At 34.2% G+C, this 22,227-nt stretch overlaps 1 protein-coding gene across 1 annotated transcript; it reads right to left on the reverse strand.

Moving 5' to 3' along the window:
* Nucleotides 1-2,269: 2,269 nt before the first annotated feature.
* LOC107643881 (alpha/beta-Hydrolases superfamily protein) lies at nucleotides 2,270-11,363 on the reverse strand. Its single transcript, XM_016347629.3, has 10 exons — nucleotides 11,085-11,363; nucleotides 10,305-10,381; nucleotides 9,970-10,084; nucleotides 8,894-8,930; nucleotides 8,690-8,759; nucleotides 5,413-5,517; nucleotides 4,806-4,956; nucleotides 4,644-4,726; nucleotides 2,767-2,860; nucleotides 2,270-2,530 (listed from the first exon to the last, which is right to left on the reverse strand). Exons 2-10 carry the CDS (start codon nucleotides 10,333-10,335, stop codon nucleotides 2,443-2,445), a joined length of 774 nt encoding a protein of 257 aa, XP_016203115.1. The 5' UTR covers nucleotides 10,336-10,381; nucleotides 11,085-11,363; the 3' UTR covers nucleotides 2,270-2,442.
* Between the last annotated feature and the right edge of the window lie 10,864 nt (nucleotides 11,364-22,227).

The raw sequence follows: 22,227 nt of genomic DNA on the forward strand, positions 1-22,227 counted from the left end.
TAACACCTTAGGTCTTCACACAGAATGGGCTCGCTTCGATAATCCACAATATTCGCATTCCATAACATTTGGGCTTGCTGTTGTTGTAGACCTAACATTTTGTCCATCCATAATATCTGGTTGAGCTAAAATATATTATTTAGTCTTGCCCACATATCTCTTTGTTGCCTTCTTCTTCTGAGTACTAGGAAAGTGACCCCCAGCCTCTTTTGTCTTAACATTCTTCTTTTTTGGAGTGACATTTCTCTTATTTGCAGTGACATTCGTCTTTTTTGAAGTCAAATCTTTCTTCTTTGTTGTTAATCTCTTCTTCTTTGGAGTCAAAATCTCATGGCTATTACTACTATTATCAGATTCAAACCTAGGTGGACGAGACTTGTAAGCTTTATCTTCCGCACTCTCATAACCATCATCACTAGATGAGTCAGCATCTCTTTCTACATCAGTAGCATCCTCTAACAACTCAGGATTATTTTCATCATAATCACAATAGATATACAGCTCATCAGTCTCCATGTTAGCTATTTTGTTATCACACATCTCATTAATTTCTTTGTCTCCTTTGAGAATATGGAGCCCAAACTCAATATCCCCAATGGGGTCTAGCCAGTATATCTCCTTGTAAGTTTGGTAATGCCCTTAAACATTTCTACTAAGTCTTTGAAATTCACAAAGTCTATATCCAACTTAAAAACCTGTGAACCTTACTATCCATATAGTTGAGCACACCATCATTATCTCTTTCAAACCATCCTCCATGATAAAACACAGGCACAATTTCATAAGCCATCTGTAGCAAACGTAATAGTAAATTAAACTAAAGTCCAACAAAACCAATTTTTAATTAATGCATAATACATCACTCAACGCTAATTAAAACTTATTTTCATTACTTGATTTCTTTACTAAACCCAAAAACATAAAATATTTATAGCCCTAACAACCAGACAAGTCACAAACACCAAATTGCATGCAATGAAGCTATGAAGGAGGACCACCTAGCAGGACCACACTCACAGGACCACAACCAAACACAGAAAAATGCTAGAAAACAAAGCAAAGAACCTACCTCGTGTTCCTCGAACATCTCGTCACCACAATGTCACAATAACGTTAGCTCTTCGCCGTCACTACACTATCATGTCGCCATTCGCCCTCCGTCACGGTGTCCCTCGCTAGATAATTTTTGGCATGGAAGAGGGTGTTGACTTAGGATTTTCTGTAATTATTAATGTGAAGAAGGGAGAAGAATGGATGAGTCTTCCTATATAATGTCGTTGGTGTGAAACGCAACATTTTGGCCTCTTCAAAACGTTGGCATGTTGCTTACTATACCAGGGGTTGATTTGTCCCAAACAAATTATCCAATGACACATAGGAACGTTTTGTTACACGTGGGAATGTTATCTAACATTTAGGATTGTCTCCGCCTCCTATTGATGGAGACTTTGACAGAATGGCCAAAATGTTTGATGAAAATGATAGATAGAAGTCACGATGAGATTACGCTTTCGTTAAGAGATGGAAAGGGATTTTGTGAAATTGCTAGGGATCGGAGTAAGATTTCACTCTTTTTTTTTTATCACTTTATTTGCAAGTTGCATAGTCCTCTCATTGCTATCAATACTTTTAAGGTTGAGTATGCTTATGAAGCTGTAAATGATATGCTTGGTTTGGATATATAAATTGCAAAAATAGTTGTTTAAGGTTTCTTTATTTTGAAAATATATGGAAAAGACCTTTGCACTAAAATGAAGCTACAAAGATAAAATTGTTGCTAGTCTAACAATAAAAAAAATTAACTCGTAACAAATTAACATTCCATAATCAGATATCTAATTTGTATTCTACTAAAAGACTAAAATTTAATTCTTCTAATTGTTAATTATCCCAACATAGCATTAAAATTTACTAACAATATTTTTCAAATTAGTTGTTAAACAAATGTAACAATTTGTCTCCCAACCTTTATATCCAATTGAGGGACCAAATTCATTAAAACATCTTTTCCACCATTTCAGCTTGCGCAATGACATTTAACACAGTACATCAAGTCTTTGTTAACACCGTTAAATGGACAGCTTGATAATTAATGGAAGAAGTAACTTGATTCATAGTTTAAAACTGAAGAACTAACCTGATTCATTTAAAAATTGAAAAACGATTCGATCATGAAATAACAATTGGAAAAAAAATAAATTTTTATCGTAAATAAAAATAAAAAGTACATGAATAATATGAAGGAACAAAAAAAATTTCCTCCACAGAATTAAATAAAAATTTCTCCATTAGAAAATCTTAAATAAGAATAAACTCAAACATCTAGAAACTCATCCAATACAAGGTCAAAGTCGACTTTTACATCATTCATGTCATTGGATCAGAGCTTACAATAGACCTAAGAGGGGAATAATTCTGCATTTTGCTTCCTTCCCAATCGAATTAGGCAGCATTCCCCTCAAGGCCCAATTTCGTCGTTAGCCAAGAACACACCTCATCCATCTCTTCCGGAATTGTGTAGTGTCCAAGCCTGTCGTATTAGAACAAAATAAAATTAATACTGATCACAATATATGGAATTCGTGAAAGCCATGACAGTGTTTCACACGGAATTTCTTTATTGGTGGCTACTTCTATGAAAACGTCATGTGAATATGGTGTTGTGAACCGTTAGATGGTTTAATATGTTTGATTGAACTGTCTAACCGTTTAGAATACCATTTTTACATGAAGATATCTTCATAGAAATAACCACATTTTTATTACCCATTATAATCTTTAAAAGTTACATCCTGAAACCCAGTTGAACTTAAGCACTTCGAAGATTTTTCACCAAATTTATAGGGAACCACATCATCGCCTGAAAGGAAATAAATGTCAATGTAAGAAAAAAAAAATCACAAGTTAGATCATTTGCATAGTTGAAATGAGAACATCAATATTACACAAAAGCAAAACGAAATTTACTAAGAGCAATCTATTTCTTTCTAGGTTTTAACAACTTGCTAGAATACCCCTATTTGCCATTCAATTGTGTTTCCGAGTCTGAAGTTACAGACACACTAGAGCTTAGAGATGAGAGAATAGCAGCCTTTAGGAAGATGAAAAATTACCAAAATGCCAAACATGAGAATTAGGTCTTTTACCTTCTGAGCCCATGCCCCCTCATTCTTCATTTTCTACTACTATTTTTTTACAATTATTTCTTTATGGCTGGGCCCCACAACACCCCATCCCAGTTTCCCCCTAACATGTTCTGGACATCTATAAAGCCCATATTACATTTCATTCTAAAACAGCTATAAAATAATAAATACAAGTACAAATGTTCATCTACATCGTGTATGTTTATTGAAAGCAAAAAGTTTTGGAATTGAATTGAATTTAATTTAATTAAAATGAGCTAAATTATAAATCAATTATTGTGTTTGGATTATACATTAGTGAGAACCGAATTGATTTCAATTTTGAATTTTACATTTTTGTTCTTTATTCTCTAGTTATATTACATGAATAACCACCACTGCCAAAGACTGCCGGACCACCACCACCCCAGGTCCCAAGTCCCAACACGCTCTCTTTATACTAATATATTGCAACTAACTTTGCGAGCTTGGCAGGGTAATGTTGTATGCCCATTTTGTTAGAGGAGAGGGAGAAATGAGATTGTGTATAAGAGAGGAGGACAGTTAGCAGGATTCATCTTAGAAATTAAGCTGGAGCCTCTCAAATGCTACTTGTATGTTGTATCTTCCCTTTTTGGCATATGTCTTACTACATTCCCTAATAAATTTTCAGAGTTAAGAGTGATATCTCAATGATATCATTCAGCCCCTGTGCTTCTATTCCATCTATTTATATTCACTACTCTATTATTTGTTTTATCTTTTAGTTGAGCTACAACGGTACCATGATCTTACACAAGGAATTAGAATTCTTTTAGGCTGCCAAACACCGCCTCATGGTATGACACGAGGTTATCTTATCTCAAATTAAAATAAGTCAAAGATGAAATCATTCTAAGCACCCATGAGGAGTGATAAACTGACATCCACTATGTAGGATTTCTTACCACCCTCAAGTTGTTCTTCATAACTTTCACTTTATTAAAGTTTGTTTCATTAGTTGAATAATAGGATTTAGAGTATCTGTTAATTTATATTTTCTCTATTAAATTTTCGTTTCAATTTTAAAATTGAAACAAGTAAATTTATTTAGATGTTTGTCTGTTTTATGCTTCCAACATCATTTAACTTCCATCCACTTTAAAACACACCTCCTAGACATGAAATACAAATAGACTAGGAGACACAAACTTCCTTCGAGAAGACAACTGTTATAAAAGCAAGACAAAATGTCTCTACCTTGGAATAAATATTGCCTAATTTTTTATCCATCCAAAATCTAGGGACAATGGAGCTGAGCAGAGACATAGTTTCTCTCTATTGTCTCTACCTCTATATTTCTGTCTAAAGATAATTTCCAAACACAACCTTTAACCCTTAACTTCCACAAGTTGTGGATATTTTAGGAATTATGATCATCATATATAAATGGGATAAATTTGGAAACAAATTGTGATTAAAAAAAGGGTCAAACCTACTCAACTACTTTACATGGGAATAGAGATAAATGTGAATTACCTTGTCCGTGACATAACAAAACGGGAAAAGTTTGAGCGCGTCTTGTGGCTTCATCTACCCCTTGTAACTTGTTACTCAAGGTCCTACAGATGAACAAAAAATTAACATTTTTTTTTTCAAATAACGTATAAACTTGGGTTGAGTAGAATCAAAATGCTAAACTTTGCACATGGAAGCCATCCACTTAAACCAACAGCTGCACATAAGTTGGCTGGGTAAGGACTGCCATTTCCGTATTTTCCAACAGTAAAGCAGGTTGCAGAGTAGAGGGCAGTAGCTGCTCCCATGCTAAAGCCTCCAACACCAAGCTTAACTGTCAAAATAGCACTCTAAATTAATACATAATGTTATGTTATCCTATTTTTTACAATATGCACTATAGAACCAATACAATTTGTAATTGATCTTATATCAGGCAAATATTAAATGATTAGTTGAGCAAATGTTGTAAATTAGTTATGTTGAAGTTTTCAACAGGGAAAGTATTATAGGTGCTTTTATGTCTTCCCACAAAAGAGATTTTACAACTTGATTTCTGTATAATTGAAAGAAGCTGAACACTGATTTTTTTTTTTTAACATAAAAAAATTAAATAAAAATTATTATTATTATAAAATGTATACAAAAATGTCAACTGATTTTTTCAGTCAATAGCTTTCTTTTTTTTTGGTAAAAAAAGATGAAGCAACATGTCCCAAAACATCGCAATAACATATTTCTCCAAAGTTCAAGAAAGATAAAGGACTAAAAACTTGAAAGAGAAACCTACTGTCTGCAGGTTCTGTAGACAACAAATTTGCAACATGCGTAGCTGAAGCATCCAAACCTTCCAAATCATCAGGAGCATCTTCTGAAAGGTCGCCCACATCAAACCCTACATAAATGGATTTTAAAGTTAAGAATTTTGTCAAGATCACCATTTGTTTATGCCATAGTATCTGTCTATCATCGACTGTATTTCAACCACTATTGGTTTATTAATTGTAAGTAAGAAGCTAACATCTATTATCGACAAGTGAAAATATTGTGCAAGATCTATGAGGCAAATACAAGCATAGCTACAGTGTGGATAAACACTTAAAAAACAAAAGAGAATTTATTTTACGTTTCGATATAATTACAAACACGATCTTTCAAAATTTAACTTCCTGGATGTGATTTTCATACATATGAACATACAACGGAAAAAATAATAAATCACTTGCCAAAAAATATCTTTGGATAAAAATATACATTTCCTACATAATATTTTTTTGCAAAAAATCTTAATTTATTGTTTACGCATTATTTACATTTAATAATAACTCATCAAAATGTAGTTTCAAGAGAAAGTGAGAGTATGAAATGTCCTTTCTGCTAGTTATATAAAAATTGAACGGGTCTGTGGCATTTTTTGCAGTGTAAGGATAGATTTGCAAAAGTGCATAGTTCCTAGTATTTTGGGATAACTTATTGATCTTCTAGTTCATTCTACCTATTTATTGGGAAAATAAAGTACTATTTTAGTCTTTACATTTGGGTTAGAGCAACTCCAATGGGATCAATTTTGACCTGTACACTAAATGAACTGATATAAAATTGAAACTTGCACTGGATACCATTTTTGAAATGATACTGGTATCAGACTATAAGTAAGGAGATACCGTATCACTTTAAAGAAAGAAGAGTGAAATGCTGCCACCTGTTTAAACCCATTAAATGAACACAATGGTGTTACTGTAACGTTGTAACATTGTTTTATTGTATCATTGTAAAAAAGACTCAATCAAAATTTACTCAAATAAATGAGATGTAGAGCTTGTTTGGGTGAGCTTCTAAGAAAAGATCTTTTTTTAAAAGATTTTATGAAAAAGTAAAAGTAATTTTATGTTTGGGTATCTCATCCAAAAAGATCTCTTTATATATCAATTATGTTTGGGTATAACAATATAAAAGTATTTTTTTGTTTATTTATTACATGAAAAACATCTTTTTTTTAAGAAAAAAAAATCTTTTAAAAAAAGATGTAAATTACAGCTTCTCAAAAAAGATGTTTTTTTTTTATTTTTCTAGTGCTTTTACTTTTACTACTAGAAATTTGCCAAACACGCTAAAAAATAAAAAAGATCTTTTTTCAATGAAAAAATATATTTTTTTATCAAAATAATGGCGCCCAAACAAGCACGTACTCAGTTGTATTATGTATTTTATTACTCTGTTTTTTTCATCTTATCAATTTGATATAAAAATAGATCAAATCAGTTTCACGTAAGTTCTTATCAATTTTACTCTATTTTTTATTATGCTTAATTAGGTAATATTTTAAAATTTATTTTTATTAGTGTGTAATATCTTTTAAATATGGTATATAATTATTAATTTTGTAATTTTAATTTTTTTATTTTAGTTAAATTTTCACAATTTAATTAAATTTATTTGAAATAATTAAAAATACGTTAAAGTTTAAATAATTAAATTGAAGTGAAACCATACATTGGAATGACAAATTTTACATTAAGTTTCAAATGAAGTCTTATGATAATGGTCCCTGTTAGGGACTTGGGTATTATGGGGTGCTCAAAGTCCCACATCGAGTAGTATGGGATGCTTGATGTTGTATGTAAGGAAAGTGGTTCTTCCCCCTTATCAGCTAGCTTTTAAGGTGTGGTTTCCCACTTTCCTTAGATACTTAACAATGGTATCAGAGCGTGGTTGTTGGCGCCATGGAAAGGGCTACCTATAGGCTGGATTAAGGTGAATACCGAATACTGATAGACGGTTTTGTTACCGTTGGGTCAGTGTCGATAGAGTGAAGCCGCCGTGGACGTCGGCTCTCCAGGGCCGGTGTATTGTTAGGGACTTGGGTATTATGGGGTGCTCAAAGTCCCACATCGAGTAGTATGGGATGCTTGATGTTGTATATAAGGAGAGTGGTTCTTCTCCCTTATCAGCTAGCTTTTAAGGTGTGGTTTCCCACTTTCCTTAGATACTTAACAGTCCCACAAATACTTATGTGACATCTTGTGAGACCCAAAACAAAATGAAATTAATACTAAACATTGGAGATGCTCTTAAGTCCTAATTTCATCCCTAACGTTTGAAACGTCCTATTTTTATCCCAAATGTCATATTTCGTCCTATTTTAATCCTCTCATCAAAATTAAAAAATTTTTCTTCCAAAAATACCCTTCTTCCATTATAATTTTCTTCTAGATAGAGATAAAAAAGAAGAAAAAGAGAAATAAAAAGATAATAAGAGGAAAAAGGGCATTTTTGGAAGAAAAAGTTATAATTTTGACGTGAAGAAAAAATCAAAAAATAGAACTGTGAGACCCAAAACAAAATGAAATTAATACTAAACATTGGAGATGCTCTTAAGTCCTAATTTCATCCCTAACGTTTGAAACGTCCTATTTTTATCCCAAATGTCATATTTCGTCCTATTTTAATCCTCTCATCAAAATTAAAAAATTTTTCTTCCAAAAATACCCTTCTTCCATTATAATTTTCTTCTAGATAGAGATAAAAAAGAAGAAAAAGAGAAATAAAAAGATAATAAGAGGAAAAAGGGCATTTTTGGAAGAAAAAGTTATAATTTTGACGTGAAGAAAAAATAAAAAAATAGAACGAAATAAAATGTTAGGGATGAAATTAGGACTTAACTGAAATATTACAAACTAAAAGACTATTTTACCCAAAAAATAAAGAAAAGGAAATTGGACTATTGATATTTTATATTTATTTTTGTTATGCGTTTAGAGAAGCACAAAATACAAGTATAACAAATCTTAAAAGAACTCTTTAATGAAAAGCGGTGCTCTTTGTTTTTAACCATAAAAGCAAAATCAAACATAATCTATAATACGTAAACCTTAGAAGCATAGAAGTATGAGAAAGTCTAGGTGACTACTAGTTTTTTAGCCAAAATATAGCCAACAACCTCATTTTCAGTCTCCCTCCTTCACAAAATGGAGAGCATACTTGGTTACAGACTTAACCTTTTGTTGGCTACATGTTAGCTACAAACCTGTTGGTCATGTAGCACGAAACAAAAAATAAAAACTTACATGCAGTAGAAGGAAAGCCACCAAATATAGATATTGGCTGAGTAGGAGCAGTGGGACATATCCATTTAATCTGCATCATATAATTCAGTAACACGAACTTTTGATTTAAATACCAGAGATCTTACAGCTTCCTAGAATATGGAACTAGGAAATAAGCATTTGATTCTGAATAACAATCCAAATTCCAAAGGTCAATGTCCTTACATTTGGAAGCGGAAGAGTCTCTAATAGCTGAGACCAACTGCAAAAGAAGAAAATGATTATCAAACTACTGCGTTATTGTGGCACTAATTGCTATTCCTACTGTTTTTCTCCATCCCTTGTCAGACTTGGGTTTCACTATTTTGGATCTTGTTTTGAGTCCAATCAGAAAGTACAGAAGTAACCTCAAGTTGGACATTATTATTATTAGTAACTTAAATAGTTAATTTACTAGTTCTGAAAGATATTAATTTTGAGCGAGCCACATAAACTCTGTTGACTTGAAACCTCTAGGTGGTAGATTAAGCTCATGCATAGGTTCAATATCATAATATCTTTCGGATATTAGGTTGAATTCCTTATTAGAGAGGGATATAAAGGTAGCTAGTTACCTTCAACTGCTGCTAATAAAGTTCACACAAATTGGACCAAGTAAAACTGAACAACTAACAACTATGAATACCTAAATAAATAATTTTTTTGGATAACTTATTGTAGGGAAACTAAAAATTGTCAAAAATGCTAATGATGACTTTTGGGAAAAAAGTTTGTTCTTACAATAGTTATTCAAAATACTGTGAAGGTTGAACGTGCATAATGAACAGAGGAACGAAACAGTTTGAATAAATACAAATGTACTACCAAAGTTCCATGCACTCAACCAGGCCTGGAATTTCTGAAGTCTTCTAACTTGACAAGTCTAGATATCTAAACTCAAGATCATAAAAAACGACCAAAGAAGGAAACAGATTCAAATTTGCTGAAGAAAGTGACACAGGATACAGAGGTCAGACATTTAAACAAGCTTCAGACGTCAATAGTCAGAAAGGGAAATTTAAAACAATCAAACTGCTATTCTACTAATATATTACGAGAATGAGAAAATGGGACTAACACAAAAGAAAATTTAATATCTATATTTTCAGCATAACTATTAGATTAAGACAGGTTTTGAAATACTTTTACAAACCCATCCAACAAATCCAAAGTAAGAATGCACTAATACAGTCTGAGTCAAGAGGTAGATGATAATTACAATTTAAACATGTAAAAAAAAAGCAATATAAGTGATATTTCACCTGGAGCCGTTATCGCCAAGGCCATGCAACCACACTATAGTTGCTTGGTGTTTACCTTTAGGCCTGACAACATAGGTTCTACCAAACTCGAATGCTCTTCTAGTAGATCTAGCACCTGAAATAAACCCATAAAGAGTAAACTGAAGATAACAGCAAAAAGAAAGTAAAATGCGATCAGTACCCTCCTACAACTCCATAGCTGTTAAAACTTAAAAGCCAATCATCCAGCCAATGAAGAGTCAAATAGCGAAATGAAAACTTCCTAATAGATAAATTAAACCCAAAAATGGTAGGCATAATCCAGCTAGAGGTGCTGACTGCTTAAAAGAACTTACCGGAACCAACTGACGATGCAGCAAAGCTCATTTTAGTGGTCAGCCTTTAAATATAACACCTAAAATCAGTCTTAGAGCTGCAATACACAAAGGATTGACAATTTACACTGAGAATTACAGTTAACACTTAAGTGGACCAGAATATTAGCGATGTCATATGCCTAGAGTTAATGAACATGAAAGGTATCCAGGAACACATCTAAAGATCTATAATACCTTAATGGTTATAGGGTTTGAACCCGTGTCATCATTACATTAATCAGGTAACAATAGAACTGACAATTTACATTGATCACTTTCCAAGAAAAAATAATAGAGTAAAAGCGCCCCTCCACAATTCCAAAAACCCCTAATCAGTCCCTAACCATCCAGGTAAGCGGCCGCTTAGACTGGTAACAGAAGGCTGTTTAAAGCAATTACTTGGATGCTTAAGAACCAATTAGGGGTTTTCGAATTGTGGAGTGGCGATTTGTGATTCGAGCAAGAGGTCAGGACCGCAAAGAGTATTTACTCAAAATAATATTAGGCTATCAAATCGCAACTTAAAAGTCAGAATATTTCAAAATAATATTCATTACATTGCATCATCACCTCAGGACCCAGTGAACCTAAACCCAAGATGAAATTGTCAAGTCAATTCGAAATTTGGAACAGAAGAAAAGTTCAAAATCCTGGCTCTCGTTCCTTAAATCAAAATTTCTTGAGCAACCATAACACAATCAATCAGAACCAAATCAACAAACAAGAAGGTTACACATGTAACAGGGGGGAAGAACTCACCAATAGGGTTTATATGGGGAAGGAGCAACACAAACCCTCGTCGCCGGAAGGGAGAATAAAGTGGACGGGCGGTGGAGAGAGAATGAGACCGCCGCAAAATAGAGAGACGGAACGACGTGACAGTTAGACGGAAGGTTAGATTGAGAGAAGAGCAATGAATGGTGAGAGGTAGGAGAAGCTCCCAGCGTTTCAAAAAAAAAAAGGAAAAGGGGGACTAGCGTGTGAAGCACCGTCTAAGGTGTTCCATAGTCTCTAAAATGAGAAAATTAATAAAAAGATTAAGTAAAGAGTTACTCTCGCCAATGGATTCTCTCAATTGTTAAAAAAATTGAGAGTGTAAAGTACGATTTCTAATCCTTTAGTCTGTATTTATTTTTAGAGATATAACAAAATATGACACTAAAACGGAGACAATAGGACGGAAACACTAAAAATTATCTTTTGTGTGACACTAATGTAATGTCTAGTATTATGTTTGAATACACATGGCCAAGACTAAAATATTATATGAAATGACTAAAATAGTCATGTGATTCCAAATTTTCTACATCAATACAAATTAATTTAATAAATAATGAAAGTACGTAAGAGTACAGACGGAACTTAAAAAAAATATTTGAAAAGGCAAAAAATTTTAATAAAAAAATATATTAGTATTTATATTAAAATAAAATTTATAAATATAATTATTTTATTTTAAAATTTATTATTAATATGTAGGAATACATATGGTTAAGATTAACAAAAAAAATAAATTTGAGTTTTATTGATAAAAAATTTTGTTTAAGTTAATAAGTCAAATTAATTTTAAATAAAAAATTAATTTTAAAAAAATCCATTTTTACAAGAAAAAACAATTAGTTTTTGCATATAAAAATTTATTTTTATTTAAAAAAAACTATTTTTTATCTAAAAACTGATTTTTCTTTATAAAAAATTGATTTTTCTTTAAATTATATAAAATTAATTACAATTTATAAATTATTTTTTAGTATTTTAAAAGATCAATTTTACTTTTGCTAATATTTATCTTTTAAAAGTTTTAAGATTAATTATTTTTGTTATTATTTTTATTACAAAGCAAATAATATAATATAAGGTTAAAATGGTATTGAAGTAAAACGATAAAAAGAAAAGAATTATCTACCCCCAAGAAAAAATTCTACGGAAAGGAGAGAGTACCTGGAAAAGAAAGAGATAGAGGAAGAATAGAAAGAAAAAAGTATCTCTGAACAACGCAATAGGAAAAATAAGAAGGGGTAATAGTGGAAAAAAAGAAAAACAAAATTTATAAAATTGTCCGTGTCCACTCTTTCAAATTCCGTGTCTATCATTGTCCTTCGTGAAAGAGTGGACACAAAAGTATAAAAAACCGTCTCGAAGACAATATGTCCACTGTCCATGTCTCTGCTTCCAAACACTTTTTAAACAAGTGTTGTCCATGTCTCCGTGTCCTGCCCCAAAAACAAACGCTACCTTATTATTCTCTCTTTTATATTTAATTTTTGTCCCACTTATAAAATTAATGGTGAAAGATCATACTTTACTCCTTTAATTGTTAAAAAAGAAAATTGAAAGAATCTATTTCCATTACTTATCATTTTTTATTTGATGGGTTATAATTTAGATGGTATTTTTTAATAATATAAAAAATTGATGCATTTTTTTTTGGTAAAGGCTATAATATGGATTGAAGGGAACATCTAGAAGTGTGGATGCCATGTGCATGTATCTGTTACACGACACCTGTGGTATTAGATGGACTTGGACAATCAGTACAAACAACTGACACAAGATAAAAAGAAAGGAGCTTTTCAGATGTAGGTCATATAAGGGTGGAGAGGATTAGTTATTAAGTGTCATTGGTAATGGAAGGACGATGTTAAATAATTTTTTGGGAGAATATAGTTGGTGGACCAATGAAATTTTTCGATAGTGTTGGGCTATGTAAGTTGGGCCTTATTGTTGAGTGAAGTATTGTTTTGTGTTGGCCTTTGTTTAAATGAGATAGTAGTCCAAGTGGAACTTATTATGCGGATCCACTACCAAAGAACAATTTAAATAGAACGAAAACGTTAGGGACAAAAATAATACATAAAAATAAATTTTAATTTTATCTTTCAATAATATTAATTTTTTACTATATATAGTATTCAATTATTTTTTAATCACAGCTAAGTAAATTACACTTAATCATATTACTTTCATTTTAAATTAACAGAATTGATGGCGAGACAAAATTGAGACAATTTTGAAACGTTAGAGATTTAAATAGGACAAAAACGTTAGGGACAAAAATAATATATAAAAAGTTTAATTTAAATTTATCTTTCAATAATATTATTTTTTTACTGTACATAGTATTCAATTATTTTTTAATTACATCTAAATAAATTACACTTAATCACATTACTTTCATTTTAAAAAAATTTATTTTTTTATAATTTTAAAGAATTTTGATACATTAGAGAAAAAGGTATAATTTATATTTTATTATATATATATGTTTCTTTTTACAACTTTATATATTAGTCATTCTACAAATATTTCATGATAGCTAAAAATCTTTAAGAGTAAAATTATAAAAAAAAATAATTTATTTAAAATGAAAGTAATATGATTAAGTGTAATTTACTTAGATGTGATTAAAAAATAATTGAATACTATGTATAGTAAAAAATTGATATTATTGAAGAATAAAATTAAAATTTATTTTTATGTATCATTTTTGTCCCTAACGTTTTCGTCCTATTTAAATTGTTCTTTGGTACTGGATCCGCATAATAAGTTCCACTTGGGCTATTGTCTCATTTAAACAAAGGCCAACACAGGACAATCCTTCACTCAACAATAAGGCCCAACTTGCATAGTCCAATACTGCCGGAAAATTTTATTGGCCCACCAACTATGTTCTCTCAAAAAATTGTTTAACATCATCCTTCCATTACCAATGATACTTAACAACTAATTCTCTGCACTCCTATACGACCCACATCTGAAAAGTTTCTCTCTTTTCATCTTGTGTCAGGAATATTTTGTTTGTATTGATTGTCCAAATCCACCTAACACCACAGGTGTCGTGCAACGGATACATGCACATAGCATCCACACCTCTGGATGTTCCCTTCAATTCATACCATAGCCTTTGCGATTTTTTTATGTATAGATACTATAAATTTAAGAATTAGATTTGTAAATTTTTTAAAAAGAAATTATAAATTTGAGAATCAGATTTTTTATTTTAAAATTTTATATTAGAAAGTCAGATTTGTATTTTAATGTTAAAAATTTTTTTAAACATGCAAATTGAATCCTCCGATTTATTTTACATCAAAAATATTTTTATTTCATCACAAATCAGACCATTCAATTTGTATATTATGAAAATTTGAGGGTCCAATTTGTTATTTAAAATAAAATAAAATATATATAAAAAAATACACCAATTAATCATGATATTAAATTATACACAATTTTTTTATTACTAAAAAATTAGTCACTACTCACTTTATTATTTTATTAATTTTTTTACTTTAGATGACTTTGATTCAATCACGTCAATATTGTAAAATGTGAATAATGGATCGTACTCGCTCTTCTGAGGTGAAAAATAATGTCTCATCGTTGATCATCTCTCAAGATATGTTAAGATTGTCTTGAATGAATACAATTGTATTTGAATAATATTTGGCTAATTCAATATGAATCAACTTTTACTCTAAACTTAATTTTAATGAATGCAACAATTTTTCTTTCTTTATCTTTAAGAATTGGTTTGAAATATTTGATGAAATGATTCTATATTTTAACTTTTTATTTTAAAAAGTAATATATTAATCTTTGAATTTTTTTTAAATAACTTTGCGTTTTAAATGTAGCAACCAACTTGGAGAGAGTTGCCCCTGCTTTCAGCTTTTTCTTTTCTATTAGCATCATGTTGGCTTCTCTCCCTTTCTCTTATGTTCCTCTTTTCCCCACCTTTCTTACTTTCTTCTTTCTTTTCTTTATCAAAGAAAAATGTATAATTTTTCTATTACTAATATCATTTTACATCTAAAAAAAAATATTTATTCATTTTTGTGTAGAACATTTCCAACACCTCTCTCTCTCATAATCTTTTTTTTTTTGAAAAAAGTGCAATGACCAATTTGGAGAGAATTGACCCTGCCAGTTTTCAACTATTAGTACTAAGTTGTCATTTTTTCTTTTCTCTCTTATTCCTCTTTTTTCACTTCTTTTTACTTTCTTCATCTCTTTTCTTTATCAAAGAGAAATAGTATAATTTTTCTATTACCAATATCATCTGACATCTAAAAGAAAAGCGTATTTATTCACTTTTGTGCATAACTCTCTCTCTCTCTCTCTCTCTCTCTCTCTCTCTCAAAAGTGTAGCAACCAACTTGGAGACGGTTGTCCCTATCGATTTTCAACTATTAGCACCATGTTGACCTCTCTTTCTTTTTCTCCTGTCTCTCTTTTCTCCACCCTTCTCTACTTTCTTCTTCTCTTTTATTTATCAAAAAGAAAAAGTATAATTTTTCTATTACCAATATCATTTGATATCTGAAAAAAAAATATTTATTCACTTTCATGCAGAATTTTTTCACCGCCTTTCTCTCTCTTTCTCTCCCTCTCTCATAATCTTCCTATTTGAAAAACCTTAAAAGATCAATTTGGAGAGAGTTGTCCATACCGTTTTTCAGCTATTAGCACCGCATTGACCTCTCTCACTTTCTCTCCTATCCCTCTTTTCTCCACCTTTCTCTACTTTCTTCTTCTTTTTTCTCTCTTTTTTACTTTTTTTTATTCTTCTTCCCTTTGCTCCCCCCTTCTTTCCCTCATTTTTTCTCAATTTTCTTCATTTTCAAAGGGCAGTTCTTGCCTTACACAGGAATACAAGGAGGTCCAGCAACAACTCCTTGAGGCATGTTATAACAGTCATGATCAATTCAACCATCCAACACCTTTATGAAAAAATTCAGATTTTTATGTTCGCCTTTCTTTTAAAAAGAATGAGGACATCAACCCAACAAGGGCCACGCACTCAGGAATGAATCCTGAAGATCTCATATTAGCAAGAGCTGAATGTGCAGCTCTTCTTGTTTAAGGACTCATTGAACCAACCAATTCTAATTGGACATGTCAAGCCTTTTATGTTGAAAAAAGGGCCGAGCAAAATAGAGGAAAAAAGAGGCTTGTCATTGATTACAAGCCACTCAATGTTTTTTTTTTGCAGAATGACAAATTCACTCTATCAAGAATTTCAGTTATTACATAAAGGCTAAATGAAGCAAAAATATGCAACAAGTTTGACCTGAAAGCTGGTTTTTGGCAAATAGGGCTTCATCCTGAAGATAGATACAAAATAGCCTTTTGTATTCCTGAAACCCAATATCAGTGGACAGTAATGTCATTCAGACTCAAGGTAGCCCCATCTCTTTTCCAAAAAATAATGGTTAAAATCTTTGAGCCCATTTTACATTCCACACTCATTTACATCGATAACATCCTACTGTTCTCAAAAGACAATGAAGCCCATAAGGCTCTCTTGGCCTAATTTACTCAGATTGTTAAAGAACAGGGAATCATGCTATCATAAAAAAAGAGCTCTTGCTAAAACAAAAATTGAGTTCCTCAGGATGGTCTTCGAAGATGGACTTTTTCAACCAGGAAATCATATTGCCAAAGAGTTAATCCATTTTCCTGACAAAAATATGACAGTCAAACAAGTTCAACAATTCTTGGAAATTGTAAACTACATCAAAAACTTTATTTCAAATGTGACTTGACACACCAGCTAGCTGTCAAAACTCTTGAAAAAGAAACCCCCACCATGAAAACTTGAACAAACTACAGCTGTCAAAATCCTGAAGAACATAGCACAAGACCCCCTCCTCTAAAGATTCCTAGCACAGGAAAAAGGATATTACAGGCAGACGCTAGTGATGAATTCTGGGGAGCTGTGTTACTTGAGGAGATTGATGAGACAAGACACTACTGTGTGTATGCTAGTAGATAGTTCAAAGAATCAGGAAAAACCTACCATGCCACTTACAAAGAAATCCTTGCAGTTAAACGCGGGTGGTGCACGAATCCCCACACTTCGACAACTAAACCAACAAGTACACTGGGTCGTCCAAGTAATACCTGAGCGAGTAAGGGTCGATCCCACGAGGATTGTGGTTTGAAGCAAGCTATAGTTATGTTACAGATCTTAGTCAGGTGAGTAGGAGATATTGGTATGTTGTTTGATTGCATAAAAGGAATAATGAGAAAAGGGTACTCAGAACTCAGAAGTTGTGTAAACTATGATAAGAAGGTGGTTAAGGCTTGGAAATGCTCTGTCTTTCTGGATTAACTCTGGTCTTACTATTTTCTTCAATTGTGAATGATTTCTTCTATGGCAGGCTGTATGTGATTGACGCTGGTTTGAGCAGCCGCTAATACTCCTCCAGATCTGAACCCCACGGTTAGGGCGGATCCAGTCTGATTGAAGATGAAGCTCCTGCAGTTCATTCTCCTTGGTGATCCTACTTAAAACGCCACAGATAAGGTCAAATATTTCGAATCAGAGGATGCTGCGTCTTTGGGTTCTAACCTCAACCACAGAGACCCTAATCTCCCCGTACTTCGATTGAATTGGTGTCTCGAGAAGTCCCCAACGAAGTCGTGGATTAGCCGTCTAAGAGATGTATTATCAAGTTGGTAGTTCATCATTGTCCGATGAAAGACTCACTCTGAACCCATGTAGAATATGATAGCCTTATGCCAGTTCAACGCATTCATATTGATGAAAAATGAAGATACATCTTAGAATAGAAAATCAAACATGAATTGAGAAAGAATAGTAGTACTTTTATTAATCCATAAAACTCAACAGGGCTCCTCCCCTCAACCTAGGAGGTTTAGAAACTCATACTTATAGAAAATACAATGTATAATTCAAAAATAGGCTGAACTCCCTGTATATTTCGAAGATCAAGTGTAAAAAGTCTTTAAATACTAAACTAATGACTAAGAATTACATAAGAAAGGGTAAAACAGTCTTTTAGTGCTAAAATCCACTTCTGAGACCCACTTGGTGAGTGTTTGGGCTGAGCTTTGATGAGATCCACGTGCTATGAGGCCTCTAGGGTGTTGAATGCTGGCTAGGGGGTCCTCTTTGGGTGTTTGGACGCTAGTCTCCTCCTTGTGGGTGCTGGACGCCTGGACTGGGACAGGAGGCTGGCGTTGGATGCCAGTTTTGGGACTTCAATTCTGAAGCAAAGTATGGACTATTATACATTGCTGGAAAGCTTTGGAAGCCAGCTTTCCATAGTCGTTGAGAACGCTCCATTTGAACTTCTGTAGCTCCACAAAAGTTCTTTCGAGTGCAAGGAGGTCAAATCCAGACAGCATCTGTAGTGCTTTCTCTATCTGTGAATCAGACTTTTGCTCCAGCTCCTCAATTTCAGGCAAAAAATACCTGAAATTGCATAAAAATACACAAACTCAAAGTAGAATCCAAAAATATGAATTTTACACTAAAACCTATGAAAACTTAACAAAACTTAAACAAAACATGCTAAAAACTATATGAAAATGATGCCAAAAAGCGTATAAAATATCCGCTCATCACAACACCAAACTTAAACTGTTTCTTGTCCCCAAGCAACTAAAAATACAGTAGGATAAAAAGAAGAGTAAGATACAATAAATCTTAGAGTTTCCAATGAAGCTCAGTTTCAATTAGATGAGCGGGACTTAGTAGCTTTTTGCTTCTGAATAGTTTTGTCATCTCACTATCCATTGAAACTCATAAATGTTGGCCTCTTTAGGAACTTAGAATCCAGATGATATTATTGACTCTCCTAGTTTAGTTCTTTTTGATTCTTGAACACAGCTTTTAGAGTCTTGGCCATGACCCTAAGCACTTTATTTTCCAGTATTACCACCGGATACATAAATATTACAGACACTTTAACTGGGTGAAACCTTTAGGATTGTGATTCATCTTTGCTAGAATCCCCAGATAGAGGTGTCCAGAGTTCTTAAACACACTCTTACTGTTCATACTATGGGTCGAGCTAGGCGAGCCGACCTGAATAAAGACAGAGATGACCGGCCTCTTATAAAGGTTGGTCGCAACCGACTTCTTCCCAAAAGAACTCAGCCAAATTGCTATAAGGGCCCAACTAGGCCTAAAGCAGAAGATCACAGCCTGCTTGAAGGTGGCTGGCTAAAGATAAGGGGACCCACCCCCAAAAAGATAAGATAAGATAACTAACTTATCTCTAAGGGAGGTCACTCCACACTATTATAAATACACTGGAGCACCCAGGTATAACTCATACTCTGATTCTACATAAAAACCTGCTCAAAGCCCATGCTAACTTAAACATCGGAGTCTCTTGTAGGTACTACCACCCTTCGGTGACCAGGGATTAGCAGCACCACCAGATCCAACAAGTCGGACATGACAGCTCCGGCCACCACAGCAGATCTCCTCTGAGATTGGCCTTCAGTTTTAGGTAACTCTCGGAACATTAGCGCCGTTGCCAGGGAACCTGAAAGTCATCCCCTCATCATGGCGAACAACCTTGACAACGACCACAACTCCAGTTTGGAAGAAAGAACCCCACTTAAAAATATGAATGCCACATCAAACGATGTGCCTCAAAACCAGGGGGACAAGCAATCTCCAAACACCGAAATCTTAGATGCCCTCCGTGAACAGCAGAATTGCCTTAAACAACTCGAACAGGAGGCTGAACATCAGCGGGAGGCCGAGAGAGACCTCCGAAGAGAAGCGAGACATCGCCGAGAGCTAGAGGACATGCTCGCAAAGCTCGAGGCCGATCTCAAAACCAAAACTGCTCATTCCAAACATGAAGATAACTCCCGCAAAGATCAAGATCCATTCACTAAAGAGATCGTGAAAACTACCCAAAGGACTTTAAAGCTCCTGACATGACCCCATATGATGGTACCTCTAATCCAAGTCATCATCTCAGCAATTTCAGAAGTAGGATGTACCTCACAAACGCCTCAGATGTAATTCGATGCAAAGCTTTCCTGACTACCCTGACAAAAGTAGCAATAAAGTGGTTCGACAGTTTGCCCCCAAGATCAATCACAAGTTTTGACGACCTAGCCAAAAAGTTCCTCACCAGGTTCTCCATCCAAAAGGACAAAACCATACATGCTCCAAGCTTACTGGGAGTTAAGCAAGGAGATTGAGAAAGCCTTCGCAACTATATGAAAAGGTTCAACAAAGCATGTCTCGACATACAAAGTCTTCCAAAAGAAGCAGCCATCATGGGCTCATCAACGGCCTGAAAGATGGACCTTTTAGTCATTCAATATCCAAAAAAATCCAACATCTCTGAACGAGATACAAGAACAGGCAGAAAAGTATATCAATATGGAGGAAAATTCTCGATTAGGAGAAACCTCAAAAACCGGATTCTCCTACCCACCTCGAGATAAGGATAAAGAGCCTAGGAAAAAGGAGGATCAGCCTGCTGAAAAACCTCGAAAGTACCATAACTACACTCCACTCAGAGTGTCACTTGTGGATGTATACAGAGAGATATGTAACACTGAAAAGATCCTGCCCCTTCGTACAATAAAACATAAAAGAGGAGGAGGAAATCGGTCGGAGTATTGCAAATATCACCGAATCTATGGACATTCCACCAACGATTGCTTTGATCTAAAGAATGTCATTGAAAAACTGGCGCGAGAAGGGCGACTAGATCGGTTCCTAGCTAATAAAACAGACGAGCCAAGAAAGAGAAGAAGGGATGACGAGACCGGACAAGCTGAACGTCCCAATCACACCCCGGAAAGGCATGTCCACATGATCAATGGAGGATTCGCAGGAGGTGCGATCTCTAAGTCTTCACGCAAAAGACATCTTAAGGTGGTGTATCATGTTGGAGGAGGAGACAGATCGGTCGACCTCCCCAATATTACCTTCACCCAAGAAGATGCCATGGGCATCATCCCAGGGCATGACGACCCCATGGTCATTACCATAATACTGGCCAACACCAACTTCCACAGAACACTAATCGACCAGGGAAATTTCGCGGACATCTTGTTCAAATCTGCCTTTGACAAGCTTGGCCTACAAGAAAAAGAGTTCAAAGCGTATCCGAATAACTTGTTCGGACTGGGAGACACCCCGATTCAACCACTAGGATACATCTCCCTACATACAACCTTTAGGAAAGAAAGTCGGTCTACGACGTTGAGTATAGATTATATTGTAGTCGACGTGAGCTCAACCTACAACGCATTAATAGGTCGGACAACGTTAAACTAGCTCGCCGCAGTGGTCTCCACTCCACACTTATGCATGAAGTTCCCCACTCAAGAGGGGATCGCTACAATAAAAGGAGACTAGAAACTCGCACGACGTTGTTACAACGAAAGTCTGAACCTTAAAGGAGACCCCAGAGGGAAAGAAACCAACGCCATAGAACTTGGAGGAATCCGAGCTCGCAAAGAACTTCGTCCTCAGCCAGAAGGTGAAACTCAAGAAGTTCAAATTGGAGACGATCCAAGCAAAGTAACAAATATAGGAGCAAAATTGAGAGAAGACTTAAACGAGATGCTAATAAAGCTCCTAAAAGACAATTCCGACCTCTTTGCATGGAAGGCCGTTAACATGCCTGGTATCGATCTCGGACTAATGTGCCATAAGTTAGCCGTATACCCAGGATCTTGGCCAGTACAACAAAAGCGTAGGAAGCTCGGCCCGGAAAGGTCGCAGGCTGTAGAAGAGCAGGTACAGGCCTTGTTGGAGGCAGGATTCATAAGAGAAGTAAAATACCCACTATGGCTAGCCAATGTGGTGTTGGTTAAAAAGTCAAATGGGAAGTGGCGGATGTGCACCGATTACACCGACCTCAATAAAGCCTGCCCAAAGGATCGCTACCCACTCCCGAACATCGACACACTAGTCGACACTTCGTCAAGCTATTAATACCTCTCCTTCATGGATGCTTACTTAGGATACAACCAAATCCCAATGTATCAACCCGACCAAGAGAAGACATCATTCTTAACCCAAAAAGCAAACTATTGCTATATAGTTATGCCCTTCGGACTTAAGAACGCAGGGGCTACCTACCAAAGACTGATGAACAAAGTCTTC

The sequence above is a fragment of the Arachis ipaensis genome, chromosome B5 (assembly GCF_059453495.1).
Source record: "Arachis ipaensis isolate K30076 ecotype BB chromosome B5, ASM5945349v1, whole genome shotgun sequence".
Classification (NCBI taxonomy): Eukaryota; Viridiplantae; Streptophyta; class Magnoliopsida; order Fabales; family Fabaceae; genus Arachis; species Arachis ipaensis.

What these genes read in the sequence shown, in the direction of transcription:
- LOC107643881 (XM_016347629.3), bottom strand. Translation starts at nt 10,335, where the DNA reads ATGAGCTTTGCTGCATCGTCAGTTGGTTCCG. An exon ending in GGATGGCTTCCATGTGCAAA is followed by an intron (nt 4,727 to 4,805) that starts GTTTAGCATTTT and finishes GTTCATCTGTAG; the next exon opens with GACCTTGAGTAACAAGTTAC. An exon ending in TTTGTTATGTCACGGACAAG is followed by an intron (nt 2,861 to 4,643) that starts GTAATTCACATT and finishes ATTTCCTTTCAG; the next exon opens with GCGATGATGTGGTTCCCTAT.